The following is a 23,532-nucleotide window of genomic DNA, read 5'->3' on the forward strand; positions in this document are numbered from 1 at the left end:
GTCATGAAGCTTCTTTGGGCACTGAAGCCAGGTCATGGGGCGACACTGCTAGTAATGACAACCTCGGTGATCTGGTCCCACATCCTTCTTTCTGGAAGGCCTCCTGGCCCCTGTGGGTAGAGGACCACTCTTGCAGGAGTGCTGCGTGCGAGACTCTGGGTGCCCCTTCCCTGATCTGCTAAGCACTTTTAGCATTTCTTTTAGGTGTGGAAGGCAATTCAGCTTTAAGAGCTGAAGACTCCCTTTTGAGAATTCTATTTAATATTTTTTTTCAGAAGTCAGTTGAGCTGTAAGGGATAAAAACTGCCTAGTTTACTTTATTTTTTTTCATTTCAGAAGACGGTTCACCTTTAAGGGACCAAACTGCTTTCTGAAATGAGAGCCTTGCTTTAAGAGAAGACTGTTCTTGCTGCAATGACGCTGCGGCCACATTACATTGGGGTCTCCTTCCGGGACTCATCATCATCATCATAGGCAGTCCCTCAAAATCAAGGAAGACTTGCTGCCACTCTAAAAGTGAGTTCTCAGGTGGCTGTACAGTCCAATGCGGGAATTATAGTCTCTGTCACAGGTGCCAGCTAGCTTGAACCTCAGTCTAATTTTTTGGCGCTTGTATCATATCCTACTGACTGTGGTACTTATAGAATATATGGTCAGTCTCACATGAATTAACTCACCTGGGTCTTTAGGGAATCCTGCATCACCATTAAATTATCAATTTTTTTCAATAACTCTTTGTTTTCTCTCCTCAGTGATTTCATCTCCAATTTCTCCTCTAATTGCAGGGCAACAATCCTCTGTTCGCAGTTCTCTGATGTAGCAACCAGCATGCTTTTCAGTGGCTCTAACTCACGGATTCGGTTTCGCTGGTGAGCTAAGATAGAAAAAAACAAGTAATGCTTGGTTAAAGACAGGGACCTGAGGGAAATGTAATTCTTTTGTTTACTGTTCTTGCAAAGGTTTTAGAAAAAAAAAATAACAGTCATGAGCCACTTTCAGTCTGGATTTTCAGGAAATAAAATGTTTCAGTAGACAAGGCATGACTGCTTAATCACCAAATACACTGATTTGGAGGAAAAGATGTTGTAATTATCTTTTTCCATAAGACTTTTCCTCCTCCAACTTAAAATCTGTTGCAAACTAAAAAGCCAGGAAGTTAAAATAGGTTGGTGAAGTCAGAGTTTTTTTAGGAAAAATTGATCCCACAGTCTTAACATCTCCCATATCAGAAGTTGCACTACCGTTTCACAAACATGAGCACTTCCATCAATTCTAAGCCAGACTAGAATCTTTATCCTTCAGATTGAATAAAGCAGACATTGTATCCACTTCAACCCATCTAATTGCCTTCTCACCTTTTCACCCAACACAGTAATTTTCTCACTTATTACTTTTCATAAAACTGACATCATTCTGTGGTGGAATTTTCAAACACACAGCAAAAACTCTAAAACTGTGTAGCAAATGATGCACACTAAAATGAAAAAATACCTTGAATGAGGGTTGGCTGCCATACTTGTAAGTTATTCTTCCTAGCTATTCACCACACGGACTGGAGTCATATCTATCACAAAGGGAAATGGTTGTGGTTGTTGGACTCAGGATATCTCAGGCCCAGGATATTGTTTCAGAAGTTCCTCAGGGCAGTGTCCTAGGTCCAACCATCTTCAGCTGCTTCATCAATGACTTTCACTCCATCATAAGGTCAGAAGTGGGGATGTTTGCTGATGGTTGCACAGTGTTCAGTTCCATTCACAAGTCCTCAGATAATGAAGTAGTCCATGCCTACATGCAGCAAGACCTGGGCAGCATTCAGGCTTGGGCTGAAAAGTGGCAAGTAACTATTATGTGCCACACAAGTGCTAGACAATGACTATCTCCAACAAGAGAGAGACTAACCACATCCCCTTGACATTCAATGGTATTACTATCATTAAAATTCCCTACCTTCAATATAGTAGGGTCACCATTGACCAGAAATTTAACTGGACCAGCCACAGAAATACTGTGGCTACAAGAGCAGGTCAGAGGCTGGGTATTCTGTGGCGAGTGACTGATCTCCTGACTCCCCAAAGCCTTTCCATCACCTGCAAGGCACAAGTCAGGAGTGTGATGGAATACTCTCCACTTGCCTGGATGAGTACAGCTCCAACAATATTCAAGAAGCTTGACACCATCCAGGACAAAGCAGCCCACTTGACCAGCACCCCATCCACTACTTTAAACATTCATTTCCTCCACTACAGGTGCAATGTAGCTGTAGTGTGTACCATTTACAAGATACACTGCAACAACTTTCCAAGGCTTCTTCGACAGCACCTCCCAAACCCATGACCTCTACCACCTAGAAGGACAAGGGCAGCAGGTGCATGGGAACACCACCTCCTCCAAGTTACACAACATCCTGACTTGGAAATATATTGCCGTTCCTCCATTGTCGCTGGTCAAAATCCTGGAACGCACTACCCAACAGCACTGTGGGAGTACCTTCACCACAAAGACTGCAGTGGTTCAAGAAGGTGGCTCATCACCAGCTTTTCAAGGGCAATTAGGGATGGGCAATAAATGCTGGCCTGGCCAGTGATGCCCACATCCTATGAATAAATAAATAAGTAAATAAATAAAAACTATGATACAGATATATATGGCCCTTTTACCTTCTTACTCACTATACCTGCTGAAATAAGAGGTAAAGCAGGAAGAGAAGAGAAGATCACAGGCCTTTGAAAATAACTTGTAATCAGTTGAGCTCAGTGAATGCAGCACAAAATGGGATCAAAACCAAAAACATCCTGGTCTGTTGAGCTAAACCATCAATGCATTAATCAAAAGAGCCACTGGGAGAGAAAGATAGAAACACAGAAAATAGGTGCAGGAGTAGGCCATCTGGCTTTCGAGCCTGCACCACCATTCAATAAGATCATGGCTGATCATTCCTTCAGTACTCCTTTCCTGCTTTCTCTCCATAACCCCTTGATCCCTTTAGCCGCAAGGGCCATATCTAACTCCCTCTTGAATATATCCAATGAACTGGCATCAACAGCTCTCTGCGGCAGGGAATTCCACAGGTTAACAACTCTCTGAGTGGAGACGTTTCTCCTCATCTCAGTCCTAAATGGCCTGCCCCTTATCTGAAGATTGTGGCCCCTGGTTCTGGACTTCCCCAACATCGGAAATGTTCTTCCCGCATCTAACCTGTCCAGTCCAGTCAGAATCTTATATGTTTCTATGAGATCCCTTCTCATCCTTCTAAACTCCAGTGTATAAAGGCCCAGTTAGTTGATCCAGTCTCTCCTCATATGTCAGTCCAGCCATCCCTGGAATCAGTCTGGTAAACCTTCGCTGCACTCCCTCAATATTCAACTGTCCTTTATTCCATAGCACTCAAGTGCAGGAAGTGGGTGGAGCTTCCCCTTTTATATCTGAAGGTCTAGGTTAGGAGTGTCTCCCACAAGTTCACCACCTAGTGGTCATTGTTCTCACAGTGTACAACTTAGGTCAGATTATACATGTGTTACAATGCTGGTTGAATACATGACAATGAGGGTTTCAGAGAAACATAGAAAATAGGTGCAGGAGTCGGCCCTTCGAACCTGCACCACCATTCAATAAGATCATGGCTGATCATGCAACTTCAATACCCCATTCTTGCTTTCTCTCCGTACCCCTTGATCCCTTTAACCGTAAGGGCCACATCTAACTCCCTTTGGAATATATCTAACAAACTCGCCTCAACATTTTCTGCAGCAGAGAATTCCACAGGTTCACAATTCTCTGAGTGAAGAAGTTTCTCATCTCGGTCCTAAATGGCTTATCCCTTATCCTTAGACTGTGACCCCTAGTTCTGGACTTCCCCAACATTCTTCCTGCATCTAACCTGTCCAATCCCTTCAGAATTGCATTGTTTCTATGAGATCCCCTCTCATTCTTCTAAATTCCAGTGAGTATAGGCCTAGTCGATCCAGTCTTTCTTTATGTCAGTCCTGCCATCCCGGGAATCAGTCTAGTGAACCTTCGCTGCACTCCCTCAATAGCAAGAATGTCCTTCCTCAGATTAGCAGACCAAAACTGTACACAATATTCAAGGTGTGGCCTCACCAAGGCTCTGTGCAACTGCAGTAAGACCTCCCTGCTCCTCTACTCAAATCCTCTCACTATGAAGGCCAACATGCCATTTGCCTTTTTCACCACCTGCTGTACCTGCATGCCAACTTTCAATGACTGATGTACCATGACACCCAGGTCTCGTTGCACCTCCCCTTTTCCTCATCTGTCACCATTCAGATAATATTCTGCCTTCCTGTTTTTGCCACCGAAGTGGATAACCTCACATTTATCTACATTATACTGCATCTACCATGCATTTGCCCACTCATCTAACCTGTCCAAGTCACCTTGCAGCCTCTTAGCATCCAGCTCACACTGCCATCCAGCTTAGTGTCATCTGCAAACTTGGAGATATTACATTCAATTCCTTTGTCTGAATCATTAATGTATATTGTAAATAGCTGGGGTCCCAGCACTGAACCTTGCGGTACCTCACTAGTCACTGTCTGCCTTTCTGAAAAGGACCCGTTTATTCCTACTCTTTGCTTCCTGTCTGCTAACCAGTTCTCTATCCATGTCAATACATTACCCCCAATACCATGTGTTTTAATTTTGCATATTAATCTCTTCTGTGGGACCTTGTCAAAAGCCTTTGAAAGTCCAAATACACTACATCCACCGGTTCTCCCTTGTCCACTCTACTAGTTATATCCTCAAAAAATTCTAGAAGATTTGTCAAGCATGATTTCCCTTTCATAAATCCATGCTGACTTTGACCGATCCTGTCACTGCTTTCCAAATGCGCTGCTACTACATCTTTAATAATTGATTCCAACATTTTCCCCACTACCGATGTCAGGCTATAATTCCCTGTTTTCTCTCTCCCTCCTTTTTTAAAAAGTGGGGTTACAATCCCTAGGAACTGATCCAGAATCTATTGAATGTTGGAAAATGACCACCAATGCATCCATTATTTCCAGGGCCACTTTCTCAAGTACTCTGGGATGCAGACTATCAGGTCTGGGGATTTATCGGCCTTCAATCCCATCAATTTCCCTAACACAATTTCCTGACTAATAAGGATTTCCTTCAGTTCCTCTTTCTCACTAGAACCTCGGTCCATTATATTTCCGGAAGGTTATTTGTGTCTTCCTTAGTGAAGACAGAACCAAGGTATTTGTTCAATTGGTCTGCCATTTCTTTGTTCTCCATTATAAAGTCCTCTGATTCTGACTGCAAGTGACCTACATTTGTCTTCACTAATCTTTTTCTCTTCACAAAACATATCTTTTACAGTCAGTTTTTATGTTTCCTGCAAACTTACTCGCATACTCTATTTTGCCCCTCCTAATTAAACCCTTTGTCCTCCTCTGCTGAATTCTAAATTTCTCCCAGTCCTCAGGTTTGCTGCCTCTATCACCCTTCCAGGCAGTGAGTTCCAGACCGCCACCACCCTCTGGGTGAAGAACTGTTTCCTCATCTCCCCTCTAAACCTTCTACCAACTACTTTAAATCTATGCTCCCTGGTTATTGACCCCTCTGCTAAGGGAAGTAGGTCTCTCCTGTCCACTCTACTAGGCTCCTCATATTTTTATAGACCTCAATTAAATCTCCCCTCAGCCTCCTCTGTTCCAAGGAAAACAACCCCACCCTATCCAATCTTTCCTCATAGCTAAAGTTTTCCAGTTCTGGCAACATCCTCGTAAATCTCCTCAGCATCCTTTCTAGTGTAATCACAACCTTCCTGTAATGTGATGACCAGAACTGCATGCAGTGCTCAAGCTGTGGCCTAACTAGTGCTGTATACTGTTCTAGCATTACTTCCCTGCTCTTGTATTCTATGCCTCGGCTAATCAAGGAAAGCATTCCGTATGCCTTTTTAACTATTTTATCGACCTGTCCTGCTACCTTTAAGAATCTGTGGACATATACTCCAATGTCCCTTGTTCCTCCACAACTCTCAGTATCCTCCCATTTATTGTATATTCCCTTACCTTGTTGCCCCTCCCCAAATGCATTACCTCACACTTTTCCAGATTGAATTCTATTTGCACTTTTCTGCCCAACTGACCAGTTCATCGGTATCTTCCTGCAGTCTAAAGCTTTCCTCCTCACTGTCAACGATACGGACAATTTTTGTTTCATTTGCAAATTTCTTTATCATGCCCCCGATATTTAAGTCTTAATCATTAATATATACTACAAACAGTAAGGGACTGAGTTCTGAGCCCTGTGAAACCCCTCTGGAAATAACCTTCTAGTCGTAAAAACTCCCCTTAACCATTATCCTTTGCTTCCTGCCACTGTGCCAATTTTGGATCCAATTTGACACTCTCTCTTGGATCCCATGGGCTTTAACTTTTTTGATTAGCATGCCATGTGGAACCTTGTCAAAATCCTTGCTAAAATCCATATACACTACATCAAACCTCATCGACCCTCCTTATTACCTCCTCAAAGAACATAAGAAATAGGAGCAGGAGTAGGCCATATGGCCCCTCGAGCCTGCTCCGCCATTTAATACAATCATGGCTGATCCGATCATGGACTCAGCTCCACTTCCCTGCCCGCTCCCCATAACCCCTTAGCCCCTTATCGGTTAAAAAACTGTCTATCTCTGTCTTAAATTTATTCAATGTCCCAGCTTCCACAGCTCTCTGAGGCAGCAAATTCCACAGATTTACAACCCTCAGAGAAGAAATTCCTCCTCATCTCAGTTTTTAATGGGCGGCCCCTTATTCTAAGATTATGCCTCCTAGTTCTAGTCTCCCCTATCAGTGGAAACATCCTCTCTGCATCCACCTTGTCAAGCCCCCTCATAATCTTATATGTTTCGATAAGATCACCTCACATGCTTCTGAATTCCAATTAGTAGGCCCAACCTACTCAACCTTTCCTCATAAGTCAACCCCCTCATCTCCGGAATCAACCTAGTAAACCTTCTCTGAACTGCCTCCAAAGCAAGTATATTCTTTCGTAAACATGGAAACCAAAACTGTACGCAGTATTCCAGGTGTGGCCTCACCAATACCCTGTATCACTGTAGCAAGACTTCCCTGCTTTTATACTCCATCCCTTTTGCAATAAAGGCCAAGATTCCATTGGCCTTCCTGATCCTGTACCTGCATACTATTCTTTTGTGTTTCATGCACAAGTACCCCCAGGTCCTGCTGTACTGCAGCACTTTGCAATCTTTCTCCATTTAAATAATAACTTGCTCTTTGATTTTTTTTCTGCCAAGGTGCATGACCTCATACTTTCCAACATTATACTCCATCAGGTTAGGTGAGTGGGCAAATGCATGGCAGATGCAGTATCGTCTGGATAAATGTGAGGTTATCCACTTTGGGGGCAAAAACACGAAGGCAGAATATTATCTGAATGGCGGCAGATTAGGAAAAGGGGAGGTGCAACAAGTTCTGGATGTCATGGTACATCAGTCATTGAAGGTTGGCATGCAGGTGCAGCAGGTGGTGAAGAAGGCAAATGGCATGTTGGCCTTCATAGCTAGGGGATTTGAATATAGGAGTAGGAGGTCTTACTGCAGTTGTACAGGGCCTTGGTGAGGCCTCACCTGGAATATTGTGTTCAGTTTTGGTTTCCTAATCTGAGGAAGGACGTTCTTGCTATTGAGGGAGTGCAGCGAAGGTTCACCAGACGGATTCCCGGGATGGCAGGACTGACATATGAGGAGAGACTGGATCGACTGGGCCTGTATTCACTGGAGTTTAGAAGAATGAGAGGGGATCTCCTAGAAATATATAAAATTCTGACGGGACTGGACAGGTTAGATGCAGGAAGAATGTTCCCATGTTGGGAAAGTCCAGAACAGTCTAAGGGGGGTCACAGAATAAGAGGTAAGCCATTTAGGACCGAGATGAGGAGAAACGTCTACACTCAGAGAGTTGTTAACCTGTAGAATTCTCTACCACAGAGAGTTGTTGATGCCAGTTCGTTAGATATATTCAAGAGGGAGTTAGATATGGCCCTTATGGCTAAAGGGATTAAGGGGTATGGAGAGAAAGCAGGAAAGGGATACTGAGGTGAATGGTCAGCTATGATCTTATTGAATGGTGGTGCAGGCTCGAAGGGCTGAATGGCCTACTTCTGCACCTATTTTCTATGTTTCTATCTGCCAAATTTTTGCCCGCTCACTTCGCCTGTCTATGTCCTCTTGCAGATTTTTTGTGTTCTCCTCACACATTGCTTTTCCTCCCATCTTTGTATCGTCAGCAAACTTGGCTATGTTACACTCGGTCCTTTCTTCCAAGTCATTAATATAGATTGTAAATAGTTGAGGTCCCAGCACTGATCCCTGCGGCACCACACTAGTCACTGTTTGCCACCTGGAAAATGACCCATTTATCCCGACTCTCTGTTTTCTGTTAGTTAACCAATCCTCTATCCATGCTAATATATTACCCCCAACCCCATGAACTTTTATCTTGTGCAGTCACCTCTTATGTTGCACCTTATCGAATGCCTTCTGGAAATCCAAATACACCACATCCACTGGTTCCCCCTTATCCACCCTGTTTGTTACATTCTCAAAGAACTCCTGCAAATTTGTCAAACATGATTTCCCTTTGATAAAACCATGCTGACTCTGCTTGATTGAATCATGCTTTTCCTAATGTCCCGCTACTGCTTCCTTAATAATGGACTCCAGCATTTTCTCAACGACAGATGTTAGGCCAACAGATCTATAGTTTCCTACTTTTTGTCTGCCTCCTTTTGTAAATAGGGGCGTTACATTTGCTGTTTTCCAATCTGCAGGATCCAGGGAATTTTGGTAGATTACAACCAATGCATTCACTATCTCTGCAGCCACTTCTCTTAAGACCCGAGGGTGTAAGCCATCAGGTCCAGGGGACTTTAGTCCCATTATTTTACCTAGTACTACTTCATTAGTGATAGTGATTGTATTAAGTTCCTCCCTAGCTATAGCCCCTTGATTATCCACTATTGGATATCTTCTTCATTATCAACCACACAGCCGATTTTAGTATCATCTGCAAACTTCTTAATCATACCGGCTATATTTAAGTCTAAATCACTGATATATGCCACAAAAAGCAAGGGACCCAATACTGAGCCATGCGGAACCCCACTGGAAACATCCTTTCAGTCACAAAAACACCCATCACCCATTACCCTTTGCTTCCTGCCTCTGAGCCAATTTTGGATCCAACTTGCCACTTTGCCCTGGATCCCATGGGCTTTTATGTTTGTGACCATGTGGGACCTTATCAAAAGCCTTGCTAAAATCCATATACACTACATCAAACACACTACCCTCATTGACCCTCTTTGTTACCTCCTTAAAAAGTCAATCAAGTTAGTCAGACATGACCTTTCCTTAACAAATCCATGCTGACTGTCTTTAATTAATCCATGGCTTTCTAAATGAAGATTTATCCTGTCCCTCAGAAATTTTCCCAATAATTTTCCCACCACTGAGGTTAGGCTGAATGTCTATCACTTTCTCCCTTTTTAAACAAAGGTATAACGTTGCAGTCCTCCAATCCTCCGGTACCACACCTGTGGCCAGAGAGTATTAAAAAGCCAACCTCCTCCCCGTCCAACTAACACCTCCCAGCGCTGACCTTGGGATGCTGGCAGTGGGTCAGCCATCATCGACCCTTTCCGCATCTCACTTAAAAATGGTCTTTCACTTGAGAACAAGGCCTTAGCCATCCATGAGATTATTGTGGATGATTGCATCGACGTCATGGTCCTGACGGAAATTTGGCTGAGGGGTGATGACACCTTAAATGAAGCCTCCCCGCCTGGCTATACTTTCCACCACTTGCCCCGCTCAGACTACCGTGGTGACGGCATGGCTCTCATCAACAAATCACACCTTGGTCTGTCCCCTTACTCATATTTAGGGACACCCCCTTGACCTTGCCATCTCTCTTGACCTCGCTACTCCCATCTTGTCAATCACAGATAAGGCCATCTCTGACTAATTCAAGGTATCGGTCTCCACTGACATCAGCCTTCCACCCTATCCTGCCACCCCCAACCCTTCATCCTTCTGTGTCCGCCCCTAAAAAAAACTCTCCCAACTCTCTTATAACTGTGTTGTGTATGTATAACATAAGTATTCTCCCTGTACACTCAATGTACAATTACATAAGACTACTGGATGTACCTTCACACTTTATACACTATGCTTGTACCTGAAATTAGCTTCTGACCACATATCCGCAGCTTAACTAAGACCGCCTATTTCCACCTCCATAACATCGCCTGTCTCCGCCCGTTCCTCATCTCATCCGCTGCTGAAACCCTCATCCATGCCTTTGTTATCTCTAGACTTGACTACTCCAATGCACTCCTGGCTGGCCTCCCACGTCCTACCCTATGTAAACTTGAGGTCATCCAAAACTCGGCTGCCCTTGTCCTAACTCACACCAAGTCCCGCTTACCCATCCCCCCGTGTTCTATGTCTTACATTGGCTTCCGGTTAAGAAAAGCCTTGATTTCAAAATGCTCATCCTGGTTTTCAAATCCCTCCATGGCCTTACCCCATCCTATCTCTGCAATTTCCTTCAGCCCCACAATTTCCCCTCCCCCCCAAGCCCCTGAGATGTCTGCGCTCCTCTAATTCTGCTCTCTTGAGCATTCCTGATTATAATCGCTCAACCATTGGTGGTCGTGCCTTCTGTTGCCTAGGTCTTAAGCTCTGGAATTCCCTGCCTAAACCTCTCCGCCTCTCTACTCTGCTTTAAGACGCTCCTTAAAACCTATCTCTTTGACCATCTGCCCTAATTTCTCCTTGTGTGGCTTGATGTCAATTTTCTTTTGTCTTATAATACTCCTATGAAGTGCTTTGGGAAGTTTTACTACGTTAAAAGCGTTAAATAAATACAAGTTGTTGTTGTTAAGAGTAGCAAAGACATTAAAAGAGCCTCCATAGTTAAGAGTTGCAGGGGTTAAAAAATTCTTAGAAATAGATCACAATCAATCTTCACTTTCATGAATAGCAGAAAGTTTAATATTTAATTACTTTTTTATTTCCCCTCTCCAGTTTTTTCCCCTGCTAGCTCACCAAGAAAAAAAAAGAAATTTTTCCTATTATTAATTTTCCTCTGTTGCTCACCCAAGTTGCCATTCTTCATGTGGGAATCTAAACAGAGAGTATTGTCAGGCTATTCACAATAGAGGGCAACACAGCTATGTCTGATCCCGTCTGCACCAGATAATAATGTACATGTAGTCTCCTTGCAGGAGACACGGGCTAACAATCAGGAGTGGGAACTCTAGCAGATCTGCCCCTCCTGAACCCAGGAAGACTGGGACCAATTGTAGAACTCCTCCTGCTGCCCTGGCTGAGTTCATCATCATCATCATAGGCAGTCCCTCGGAATCGAGGAAGACTTGCTTCCACTCTTAAAATGAGTCCTTAGGTGGCTGAGCCAATCATTATGAGAACCACAGTCCCTGTCACAGGTGGGACAGATAGTCGTTGAAGGAAAGGATGGCTTGTCGCACGCTACTTCCGCTGCCTGTGCTTGATTTCTGCATGCTCTCGGCAATGCGACTCGAGGTGCTCACTGCCCTCCCAGATGCACTTCCTCCACTTAGGGCGGTCTTTGGCCAGGGACTCCCAGGTGTCGGTGGGGATGTTGCACTTTATCAATTAAGTCAGCAGTGGCTATAGGTCAAATCTGGGACATTTCTGGTCATTAATGTTCAATTACTCAATGGATAAAGCTGCTGAGCCACTGGGTTAGTCTCGTTAGTATTTTTAAGAAAAAATATTGATGTTATACTTAGTTTAGGGTAATGTTCAAACTAATGTGAGCAAATGATCAGTTAACAACTACCTGATGTTTAGCCACAAGAGATTAATTCACAATGGAACTGACTGATGATTAGAAGTTTCCTTCCTTTCTAATTTACTCAGTATCTAGGATTACAGTACAGGTTCCAGTGTGAGTGACAGAAAATTACATACCTAGGGTAATTTCATATTCATTCTTTATGGCTGATAGCAACAGTTTGTAGGTTTTTAAATCCTCGATGAAATATTCAAACACCTCTCGGTAAGCCTTTGTGAAGAGCAGAATAATTAGTATCTCAGCAATGATAGGCAGGAGTCTGAGTCAACATCTCAATAATTTAAGAAGCACACAGAATAGGCTATGATGAAGTAATCTTAAACATTATATATCAATTGCATCTGCTTATGCTGTGCTTTCTCCAAATATTCTGGGGTGCTTTCTTCAATTCTTGTGCAAGAAGTAGGTGTCAGTGTGAAGAAAGAAAGCCAGTGTACTGCAGATCATTGATGTAGAATGATTGTGACATATTTGCTGGAAGTTTATCTCAAAATAAGCTTCTAGCTGACAACTGGAAAATTCTACACAATGGCAGCAGGGGGGGGGGGGGCGGGGGTGAAAGGATGCTATGGAAATGCAAGAGCATTCTTTACCTTTTATACATAAAATCTCTTAAAATCAGCATTCACAAAAACTACAAACTTCTGGGTTTTATTTTGGTGCTGAAATACTACTATGATTTCTAAAGAGTTAAGACCATTTACATCACAGGCCTAGAAAGTTCTTGTTCTGCTGTATTTTTCTCACACTAATCACTTGCTTCATTATGTCTGACACAGCCGCTTACTAGCTGCATGCTGGTTCTCAGTTTCACATTAGCATCTAATTATCAGTTATTCCAGCAATTATTGATTTTTGGAACCATACTTTATGTAAATTTTTAGAAAGAAAGAATATATTTCTTTTTATGGTACAGCTTTAGCAATAGACCTATCAATTAGTTGATCTTGTTGCAGCACCTTAAGAAAATTATCCAGGCAGCAATCTATCAAAAGTGCAAGGCTAATTATAGGGGGAGGGGTGGTGTAGAGCAATTGGGCTGTAATTAAAAAGCAGATGCAAAATATAATACAAAGACAATGTCATCTTTGCCACTAACACACAAGGAAGATAAATGGTAAAACTTGCACAAATAGGTCTCAGTCTCACACAAGCTATCAGGGGGTGGTGCTCAGCAGAGTTCAGCAATGTTACACCTGGGAAAAACAAAACAATTCCATACAACATCAAAATAAAATAAAACCATCCAGAGCAGTTTGTAGAAACTAGCTGGAGTGGTATCAGCAGTTGTCTCCGAGTAGGTTCTCCATCTGTCCATGTGGTGTAAGGTACTATCAAAAACTTAAGTCCATCATTTGCCCATGGGCTTAAATGGTATATTTGCCAATCTTCATGATTCACATGGTGGTATGTGATAATTTTGTTGCCTATAGTTTTCCCTTCCTTATTCTTGCTGAGGTAGAGTCCCGTAGGCTTTGAGTGCTCTCTGGTAACTTATCCGAGCAGTCATTTATTTCCGTGTACAAGCTCCAAAAGTGAGTGTCAGCAGGCTATTTGTTTGTGGGGGTATCACAACCAAACCCAATTATTTCCTTACCCAACATTCACTGACTAGCAATCAGAATGGGAATAATTTCTGATTTTTCTCTGTCGTTGCGTGGTGTACTGAGGCCAACTGGAGCCCCTCTACTACCACACTGGCTGAGATCAGACAACTCTGACAATACAAAAAACTTTTATAATTATATTAGGAAAAAGAGGGTGGTTAAGAGCAATGTGAGCCCCTTAAAAACTGACAATTGTGACATTATAAATGAAAATAAAGAAATGGCGGATTTGTTAAATAATTACTTTGCGTCAGTATTTACAGTAGAGGAAGAGGCTAGCATGCCAGACATCCCAAGGAAACTAATATTGAATCAGGGGCAGGGACTCACCAAAATCAACATAAGTGAATTAACAGTAATTAAGAAAATAATGGAACTTAAGAGTGACAAACCCCAGGACCAGATGGTTTTCAGTCCAGGGTTTTAAAGGAAGTAGGTAAGAACATTGCAGATGCCCCAACAATGATCTTCCAAAGTTCTCTTGATTCAGGAACCATTCATTTAGATTGGAAAATTGCACGTCACTCTGCTATTTAAGAAAGGTGATAAAGTGAAACCAGGGAGTTATAGATTAGTTAGCCTAACATCTGTTGTTGGGAAAATACTAGAGTCTCTAATTAAGGATGGAGTGACTGAACACCTTGAAATTTTTCAGCTGATCAAAGAGAGCCAGCATGGATTTGTAAAGGGGAGGTCATGCCTGACAAATCTGATTGATTTTTTTGAAAAAGTGACTAAAGTAGTGGTCAGGCGAATGTCTATGGATGTTATTTATATGAACTTCCAGAAGGTATTCAATAAAGTCCCTCATAAGAGACGTTAGCTAAAGTTGAAGCTCATGGAATTGAAGGCAAATTATTGACCCAGTTAGGAGATTGGCTGAGCAGCAAGAGACAGAGAGTAAGAGAGTAAAGATAATGGGCTGGAACTCTAATTGGCAGGATGTGTCTAGTGGTATCCAACAGGGATCTGTGTTGAGGCCTCAACTATTCACAGTATTTATTAACGACTTTGTTGATGGGATAGAGAGCCACATATCCAAAGTTACCAATGACACAAAGATAGGTGGCAATGTATGCAGTGTAGATGGAAGCATAAAATTATAAAGAGATATTAATAGATTAAGTGAATGGGTAAAACTGTGGCAAATAGCTTTCAATACAGGTAAGTGTGAGATCACTCACTTTGGACCTAAAAAGGATAGATCAGAGTACTTTCTAAATGGTGAAAAGCTAAGAGCAGTTGAGGTCCCAAGAGACTTGGGGGTCCATGTACATTGATCATTAAAATGTCATGGGCAGGTGCAAGAAAATAAACAAAATGGCTAATGCAATGCTGGTCTTTATATCTAACTATAGATATACTACAGTTAGATATAACTATATATCTATAGCTATATAGACTATGGGGCTGAAATTCAACAGCCCCCCGCCTGCTGCCGCTGACTGCCACCCACTCCCGCCAACATTCCTCCTCCAGATCCGCCCAGTGCCACTTTGGAGGTGGCCTGGAGCGGGCGGGAGGGGAGAACCACCGGAAACCACCCGCTGACGTCAGCGGACAGCCGAGTGGCGCAACTGAGCTCCTGCCCGCCGCGCTCCCAGATTCCTGTGGGCGGGAGTCGGCAGGAGTCGGCGGCAGAACGGGGGTGGACGGCTGGCTGCAGGCTGGTCTGTCGCCGGCGGTAAGTCTGAAGAACCTGAAAAAAAGGAAAGTGAATATTTTTTTTTAAATTCAACAGCGACTTACCTGCATGGGATCCCCTGAAGGTCTTCGGATAAGTTTTTGTATTTTTTATTTGTGATTTTTATTTCAGGTCTTCGACCCTCCGTAGGCCCGACTCCATCCTCGGCGGCACTTGGGCGGCAAGCGCCTCTGCTGCCGAGAATGCGACCTCCCGCCTGCTGCTGCCCAGATTGGCGGCGTACGTCTTCCATCTGCCACCCGCCAAGCTTCGAGGGACCTTCTTCATGAATATCCTGCCCAAAGTACCGTCTGGTACCTCGGCGGCCATCGGCGGCACTTTGGACGGCACTTGGGCGGGCGGAGGCCTTGCTGAAAATCGGTCCCTATATCACTATAGATATATATATCTATAATACAAGGGGTATTGGACCTTGTATTAGAATGCAAGATCTAATCCCCCTTGTATTCTAGATATACAAGGGATTAGAAGTCGAGGGACTAAATGGCCTACTCCTGTTCCTGTTCTGCACAGAGCAGGAATCAAGCCATGGTCCTTGTGGCCTGTATGGCTCAGCTACTCCGAGTAAATTCATTGAGCCATTGAAGGAGTCTGGAACTTTATTATTCATTTGAATGTTGTAAATTGTGCCCAAACCTCCACCCCCATTTCTGCTGTACATGTCAGGTAGCAGGGTGTGGTAGCCTGTGCCTCTCAGAATTGCTCCATGTCATTTGGTAGGATTGATAATTGGCTGTATATGGCAGGTTTTGTTTCTCTTAGAAAACATCCTTTACAATGAATGTGCAGCTGTCTTATTATTTACCATTGTTACATGGAAATTGGATTTTTGGGGGGGATTTGTCACAAAGGAAATAAAATCTTGCTGTTGTGCAGATTCTGGAACATCCTTCTCCTATGGCGTTAGTGAAAAGGTTCCTTTTTTTGCAGATAGAAAATAGTGATTGTCTTCAGCTGAATAGTTTTCATTTCTGCTTGTAGCTAGTTCAACACAGTCAATGCATAATCAGTAATTGTGCTACATTACAATTGAGTAATGAGGCATTTGAGCTGATGACAATTTAGCATGCATGATTGTGTCTTTGTGTGGAGGGGGGAATGAGGAGAGTAAAATTAGTGTTATTATGAGAAATGGAATTCATTAATTTAGTCATTAAATGTGTGATTTTTCCTCAACGTTCTCTCCTCTCCTGAAGCCATAACTCTTGCTGGCAAATAGTTCGATAGGCTTTGGTAGCTCTCTGCTACCTCATCTAAGTGGCCATATATCATCTAGGAGTCTAGATAGTGACTTTAGCAAGCTAGTTAGAGCAAAGATTACTCGGTAACAATAAAGACTAGAAACTCCTTCTAACCTTCAATTCTTTATGGACAAGGAGCAAAGAGACTAATTGCCTAGCCCTCTACATTATTCTCTACCATAATCCCTCTTGAGGTCAGTTAACTCAGCAAAAAACTGAATTCAAATTCAAATTGCACTAAAGAAACATCTCCAGTGCTGTTTTATTCCACCTGATTATTATGCCACCTGCTTAATTTGAATGACTGAATAATTTGATATTTTACTGTAAAAAAAAAAGATTTTGAATTAACAGGAGTAGACTGTGGCACAGTTCCACATCACACAGTTCATTCCCCATCAAGATGTGTAATTGTACATAAAAACGCAGTAGTGTTAACCCTTGTTCTTTAAATGATGATTTGTCAGATTAAGTCCTTCTTAATTCAATAGTAAACTCATGCACTTATATAACAAATATAGTAACCATATATCAACAGCAGCTTTCAACATACTTGTAGCTTTACTTCCTGAGCATTGGGCCCACTCAAGTCCAAGACCTCAAGCTCTTTCCTCAGGTGTGCTTCCAGCTGTTCTAAGAATCGAGGTTTCGGAGCATTGTCCGTATATATAACATCAAATCTATAGAATTAAAACAAAAATCTGTTTTAGAAAATAAATTAAGAAACTGCTTCAATGCAGCCCAACCTACCTGGTTCTGCCTCCCTTGGGTACAATAGAGCAACAGCATCATTACAGCAATTTTAATCATTATATTATTTCTAAATTATTGTGAATGAGAAATATTCTTTCATTTTCATGCAATTCTCATAATTTTTTCTCTGCAACATTTCTTTTGAGAAACTTGCCTGTTAAAAAGTGCTCTTTACACTTTTTAGCAAAACAAAGGGATAAGTATTTCCAAATCTATACTTTTATTCCAAATAAACTTTCAGAACACAGGTACAAATAGACAATGAACAGTGTCAGACCATCAGAATGAGACTTCTGCTCAGTATAACTCATCATATTTTCCTGAGTTGGGGCTCATTTAGTATGTAGCATGGACTCCCTCCAGGACCCCTGCTATCAAGAGGAAGCCGACCATTGCCAACGAGAAGTCCTGGCAGTACTGCAGGAGGCCACTTAAAGGGGCAGAAGAGCCCCAAAGAAATCAGTAAATTTATAAATGATGAAAGCCTCAGCCAAGATTGAGGCTTCCAGAGGAGACTGCTATTAGGCCCACTCCCTCCATCAAGGGACTTTGAAGCCTTCACGCCACTACCCCAGGAACTACCACAATATCAGGAATTGGTAGAAAGAGGGTCTCCCCACCTGTATTCATATGTAGTGGGTGGGCCAGCCAGTGGTGGTCCAAGCAGAAGCAATTGGGGGGGGAGGGGGGCGGGGGAGATAAAGTCAAGGTGGGAGAGCAGCATTAGACCGTAACTTTTTCCACAAGTTCAGTCATTAGCCTATATAATTTCAGATGGGATAGTAGAGGAAAATCCAGGGCCTAGTGTCCATATAGTGTTAATCTTTATTACATATAGTTAAAATCCATATATAATGACTGACTTGATGTATTAAATTTTGATAAAAGACTTGTCAGAAAATATATTTCAGTAACCAAAATCATGCAGTTGTCCTATGTATTCATTGAATGTCAGTTCAACTTTGGTGCTGCTATCTGTTATATATGTAAACCTGTAAATACCTTGTTTAACCACCAGAGGGCTCATCCCCTGGAGTCCCAAGGGATCCCATATTCCCTCGGGAGCACCTGTACATAAGGAGGCCTCACAGGCTGGAGAGGCACTCTGGAGACCTGTAATAAAGGACTGCGGTCAGACCTTACTTTGAGCTCACAGTATCTGGTCAGACTCTTTATTGAATACATAACAACTGGTGACGAGATACAGATGACGAACCCCATCGCAACGATGCAGAGAACAGTGGACATCCTGGAGGGAGATGATTGGAAAACCTTCGCGGAGTGACTCGACCAATACTTCGTGGCCAACGAGCTGGAAGGAGAAGCGAACACTGCCAAACGAAGGGCGATCTTCCTCACCGTTTGCGGGGCTCCAACGTATGGCCTCATGAAAAGTCTGCTCGCTCCAGCAAAACCCACAGAGAAGTCATATGATGATTTGTACACACTGGTCCGGGAACATCTAAACCCGAAGGAAAGCGTTCTGATGGCGAGATACCGGTTCTACATGTACAAGAGGTCTGAAGGTCAGGAAGTGGCGAACTACGTCGCCAAGCTAAGACGCCTTGCAGGACATTGCGAATTTGAAGGACACTTGGAGCACACGCTCAGGGACTTTGTACTTGGCATTAGCTATGAAATAATACTTCCCAAACTTTTGACTGTAGAGACCCCAACCTTGAGTAAAGCCATAGCGATAGCCCAGGCGTTCATCGCCACCAGTGACAATACCAAACAAATTTCTCAGCACACGAATGCTGCTGCAAGTACTGTGAACAAAGTAATGTTGTTTTCAAATCGTAATGTACAGGGCTGGCCTCACATGCCTGCAGTTGCACGTCCGCAGATGTCTCAGAGTCCGCCATCAAGGGTGGTGAATGCAAGGCGATTAACACCTTGTTGGCACTGCGGGGGTGATCATCGTTTCCATTCATGCCGCTTCAAAGGATACGTTTGCAAGGGCTGTGGAACAATGGGACACCTCCAACGTATGTGGAGGCGAGCTGCAAACCCTGTTAATCCTGCAACCCACCATGTTGCAGAGGAGGACAAATCCACAGTGGATCACGGTGAAACAGAGCCTCAGAATGAGGAGGCAGAGGTATATGGGGTGCACACATTTACCACAAAGTGTCCCCCGATAATGCTGAAGGTTGAATTAAATGGACTCCCGGTGTCAATGGAGCTGGACACGGGCGCGAGCCAGTCTATAATGAGGAAAAAGACTTTCGACAAATTGTGGTGCAGAGCAAGGCCTCAAGGCCAGTCCTGACTCCCATTCGTACTAAACTGAGAACGTACACAAAGGAACTGATTCCCGTAATCGGCAGTGCTACTGTAAAGGTCTCCTACGATGGAGCAGTGCACAAGTTACCACTCTGGGTGGTACCGGGCGATGGCCCCACGCTGCTCGGCAGGAGCTGGCTGGGGAAGATACGCTGGAACTGGGACGACGTCCGAGCGCTCTCGTCCATCGACGACACTTCATGTGTCCAGGTCTTAAAAAAGTTCCCCTCGCTGTTCGAACCAGGCATCGGGAAATTCCAAGGAGCAAAAGTGCAGATTCACCTGATTCCGGGGACGCGACCCATCTATCACAAGGTGAGAGCAGTACCGTACATGATGAGAGGGTGGAGATCAAGCTGGACCGGCTGCAACGAGAGGGCATCATTTCACCGATCGAATTCAATGAGTGGGCCAGTCCGATTGTTCCAGTCCTCAAGGAAGACGGCACCGTCAGAATCTGTGGTGATCACAAAGTAACTATCAATCGTTTCTCCCTGCAGGATCAATACCCGCTACCAAAGGCAGACAACCTATTTGCGATGCTGGCAGGAGGAAAAATGTTCACAAAGCTGGACTTGACCTCGGCCTACATGACGCAGGAGCTGGAGGAATCATCGAAGGGCCTCACCTGCATCAACACGCACAAAGATCTCTTAATTTACAACAGATGCCCATTTGAGATTCGATTGACTGCGGCGATATTCCAGAGGAACATGGAAAGCTTACTGAAGTCGGTCCTGCGCACCGTGGTTTTGCAGGTCACGACACCGTCAAGCATCTGCAGAACCTGGAGGAGGTTCATAGTCGGCTTAATCGCGTGGGGCTCAGGTTAAAATGCTCGAAGCGCATTTTCCTGGCACCTGAAATGGAGTTCCTGGGGAGAAGAATCGCGGCGGACGACATCAGGCCCACCGATTCAAAGACGGAGGCAATCGAGAATGTACCAAGACCACAGAACATGAAGGAGCTGCGGTCGTTTCTATGATTCCTGAACAATTTTGGTAACTTCTTACTGGGTCTTAGCATACTGTTAGAAGCTGCGTAAAGGAGATGAATGGGTATGGAGTAAAAGCCAAGAAAATGCCTTTGTATAAGCTAGAAAATTGTTATGCTCAAACAAATTGCTTGTGTTGTATGATCCATGTAAGCGTTTGGTACTAGCATGTAATGCATCGTCATACGGTGTCAGGTGTGTATTGCAGCAAGCTAATGAATCTGGGAAATTGCAACTGGTTGCTTATGCATCCAGAAGTCTGTCGAAGGCTGAGAGGGCCCACAGCATGATTGAAAAAGAAGCGTTAGCATGTGTTTATGGGGTAAAGAAAATGCATCAATATCTGTTTGGGCTCAAATTTGAATTGGAAACAGACCATAAGCCACTAGTATCCCTCTTTTCTGAAAGTGACAGGATAAATACGAATGCATCAGCCCGCAACCAGAGATGGGTGTTCACGTTGTCCGCATACAACTACGCCAACCGCCACAGGCCAGACACAGAAAACTGTGCCGATGCTCTCAGTAGGCTGCCATTGCCCACCACAGGGGTGGAGATGGCACAGCCCACAGATTTAGTTATGTTAATGGAAGCATTCGAGAGTGAGCAATCATCTGTTACTGCCCGACAGATTAGAACCTGGACGAGCCAGGACCCCTTACTGTCCTTAGTAAAAAAAACTGCGTGCTCCACGGGTGTTGGTTTAGTGTCCCGTTAGAAATGCTGGAAGAAATAAAGCCGTACCAGCGGCGCAAAGATGAAATGTCCATACAGGCAGACTGCCTTCTATGGGGTAATCGGGTACTGGTACCAAAAAAGGGCAGGGACACTTTCATTAGTGATCTCCACAGTACCCACCCAGGCATTGTAATGATGAAAGCAATAGCCAGATCCCATGTGTGGTGGCCCGGAATCGATGCAGACTTAGAGTCCTGCTGCACAAATGTAATACATGTTCACAGTTAAGCAATGCACCCAGGGAGGCGCCACTAAGTTTATGGTCTTGGCCCTCCAAACCATGATCTAGGGTCCATGTCGACTATGCAGGCCGGTTCTCGGGAAAAATATTCTTAGTTCTTAGATGCGTACTCCAAATGGAATGAACGTGAGATAATGTCGGCAAGCACGTCCGCTGCCACCATTGAAAGCCTGCGGGCCAGGTTTGCCATGCATGGCCTGCCTGACGTCCTTGTGAGTAACAATGGGCCGTGCTTCACCAATGCCGAGTTCAAAGAGTTCATGACCCATAATGGGATCAAACATGTCACATCTGCCCCGTTTAGGTCAGGCAGAGAGAGCAGTGCAAACAATCGAGCAGAGCTTGAAGAGAGTAACTGAAGGCTCACTGCAGACTCGCCTATCCCGAGTCCTGCTTAGTTACTGTACAAGACCCCACTCGCTCACTGGGGTTCCTCCCGCTGAACTGCTCATGAAAAGGGCACTTAAGACAAGACTCTCGTTAGTCCACCCTGATCTACACGAACAGGTAGAGAGCAGACGGCTTCAACAGAATACATATCATGATCGCGCAAATGTGTCTCGCGAAATGGAGATTAATGATCCTGTATTTGTGTTGAACTATGGACAAGGTCCCAAGTGGCTTCCCGGCACTGTCATGACCAAATAGGGGAGTAGGGTGTTTCTGGTCAAACTTTCAAATGGACTCACATACAGGAAACACTTGAACCAAACCAAACTCAGATTCACGGACTACCCAGAGCAACCCACAATAGACTCTACCTTTTTTGACCCTCCAACACATACACCAGTGGCAACCGACCCAGCGGTTGACCACGAAGCAGAACTCATCACCTGCAGCAACCCAGCAGGACTCACCATGCCAGGCAGCCCAGCGAGGGCCCAATAAACAACTCACCAAAACCAGCACTTGCACCGAGACGATCAACCAGGGAAAGGATGGTCCCAGATCGACTCACATTGTAAATAGTTACACTCTTGACTTTAGGGGGTGGGGGCGGGGGGCAGTGTTGTTATATATGTAAACCTGTAAATACCTTGTTTAACCACCAGAGGGCTCATCCCCTGGAGTCCCAAGGGATCCCACAATCCCTTGGGAGCACCTGTACATAAGGAGACCTCACAGGCTGGAGAGGCACTCTGGAGACCGGTAATAAAGAACTGCGGTCACACCTTACTTTGAGCATACAGTATCTGGTCAGACTCTTTATTCAATACATAACACTACCAATACAGACAAAGAGCAAATCACAATAACTAGGACAATTTTTGAAGAAACAGGTTGATTTTGTTTTTTGTGATAATTTTGTGTTCATCAAAATGAGGAGTTAGGGTTGGGGAATGAAATGCTTTTCATTTTGGCCATCCTATGTCATCATTGAGGGAAATTGTGTTTGACAAATTTATTGGAGTTCTTTGAGGATGTAACGAGTAGGGTGGATCAAGGTGAACCAGTAGATGTAGTGTATTTGGATTTACAAAAGGCATTTGATAAGGTGCTACATAAAAAGTTACTGCTCAAGATAAGAGCTCACAGTGTTGGGGGTAATATATTAGCATGGATAGAGGATTGGCTAACCAACAGAAAACAGAGAGTCAGGATAAATAGGTCATTTTCAGGTTGGCAAACTGTAACTAGTGGGGTGCCACAGGGATCAGTGCTGGGGCCTCAACTATATACAATCTATATTAATGATTTGGATGAAGCGACCGATTGTACTGTAGCCAAATTTGTTGATGATACAAAGTTGGGTGGGAAAGCAAGTTGTGAGGAGGACACACAGAGACTGCAAAGGGATATAGATAGGTTAAGTGAGTGGGCAAATATTTGGCAGATGGAGTATAATGTGGGAAAATGTGAGGTTATCCACTTTGGTAGAAAAAATAGAAAAGCAAAATATTATTTAAATGGAGAGAGACAACAGAATGCTGTGGTACAGAGGGATCTGCGTGTCCTCGTACATGAAGCACAAAAAGTTAGCATGCATGTACAGGAAGTAATTAGGAAGGCCTTTATTGCAAGGAGTATGGAGTATAAAAAGAGGGAAGTCTTGCTATAACTGTACAGGGT

General features: G+C 43.8%; 1 protein-coding gene across 5 annotated transcripts in view; it reads right to left on the minus strand.

Moving 5' to 3' along the window:
* tsnaxip1 (translin-associated factor X interacting protein 1) overlaps nucleotides 1-23,532 on the minus strand; it is a 137,666-nt gene that overhangs the window by 74,198 nt on the left and 39,936 nt on the right. For all 5 annotated transcript variants that reach the window (XM_070897952.1, XM_070897951.1, XM_070897950.1 and 2 more), the window contains exons 4-6: nucleotides 17,004-17,130; nucleotides 12,014-12,107; nucleotides 678-874 (exon numbers count right to left, since the gene is read on the minus strand). In XM_070897952.1, coding sequence (XP_070754053.1) covers nucleotides 678-874; nucleotides 12,014-12,107; nucleotides 17,004-17,130 — 418 coding nt within the window. The remainder of the gene's footprint in view (nucleotides 1-677; nucleotides 875-12,013; nucleotides 12,108-17,003; nucleotides 17,131-23,532) is intronic.

Source organism: Pristiophorus japonicus, chromosome 13, assembly GCF_044704955.1.
Source record: "Pristiophorus japonicus isolate sPriJap1 chromosome 13, sPriJap1.hap1, whole genome shotgun sequence".
NCBI classification, from domain to species: Eukaryota; Metazoa; Chordata; class Chondrichthyes; family Pristiophoridae; genus Pristiophorus; species Pristiophorus japonicus.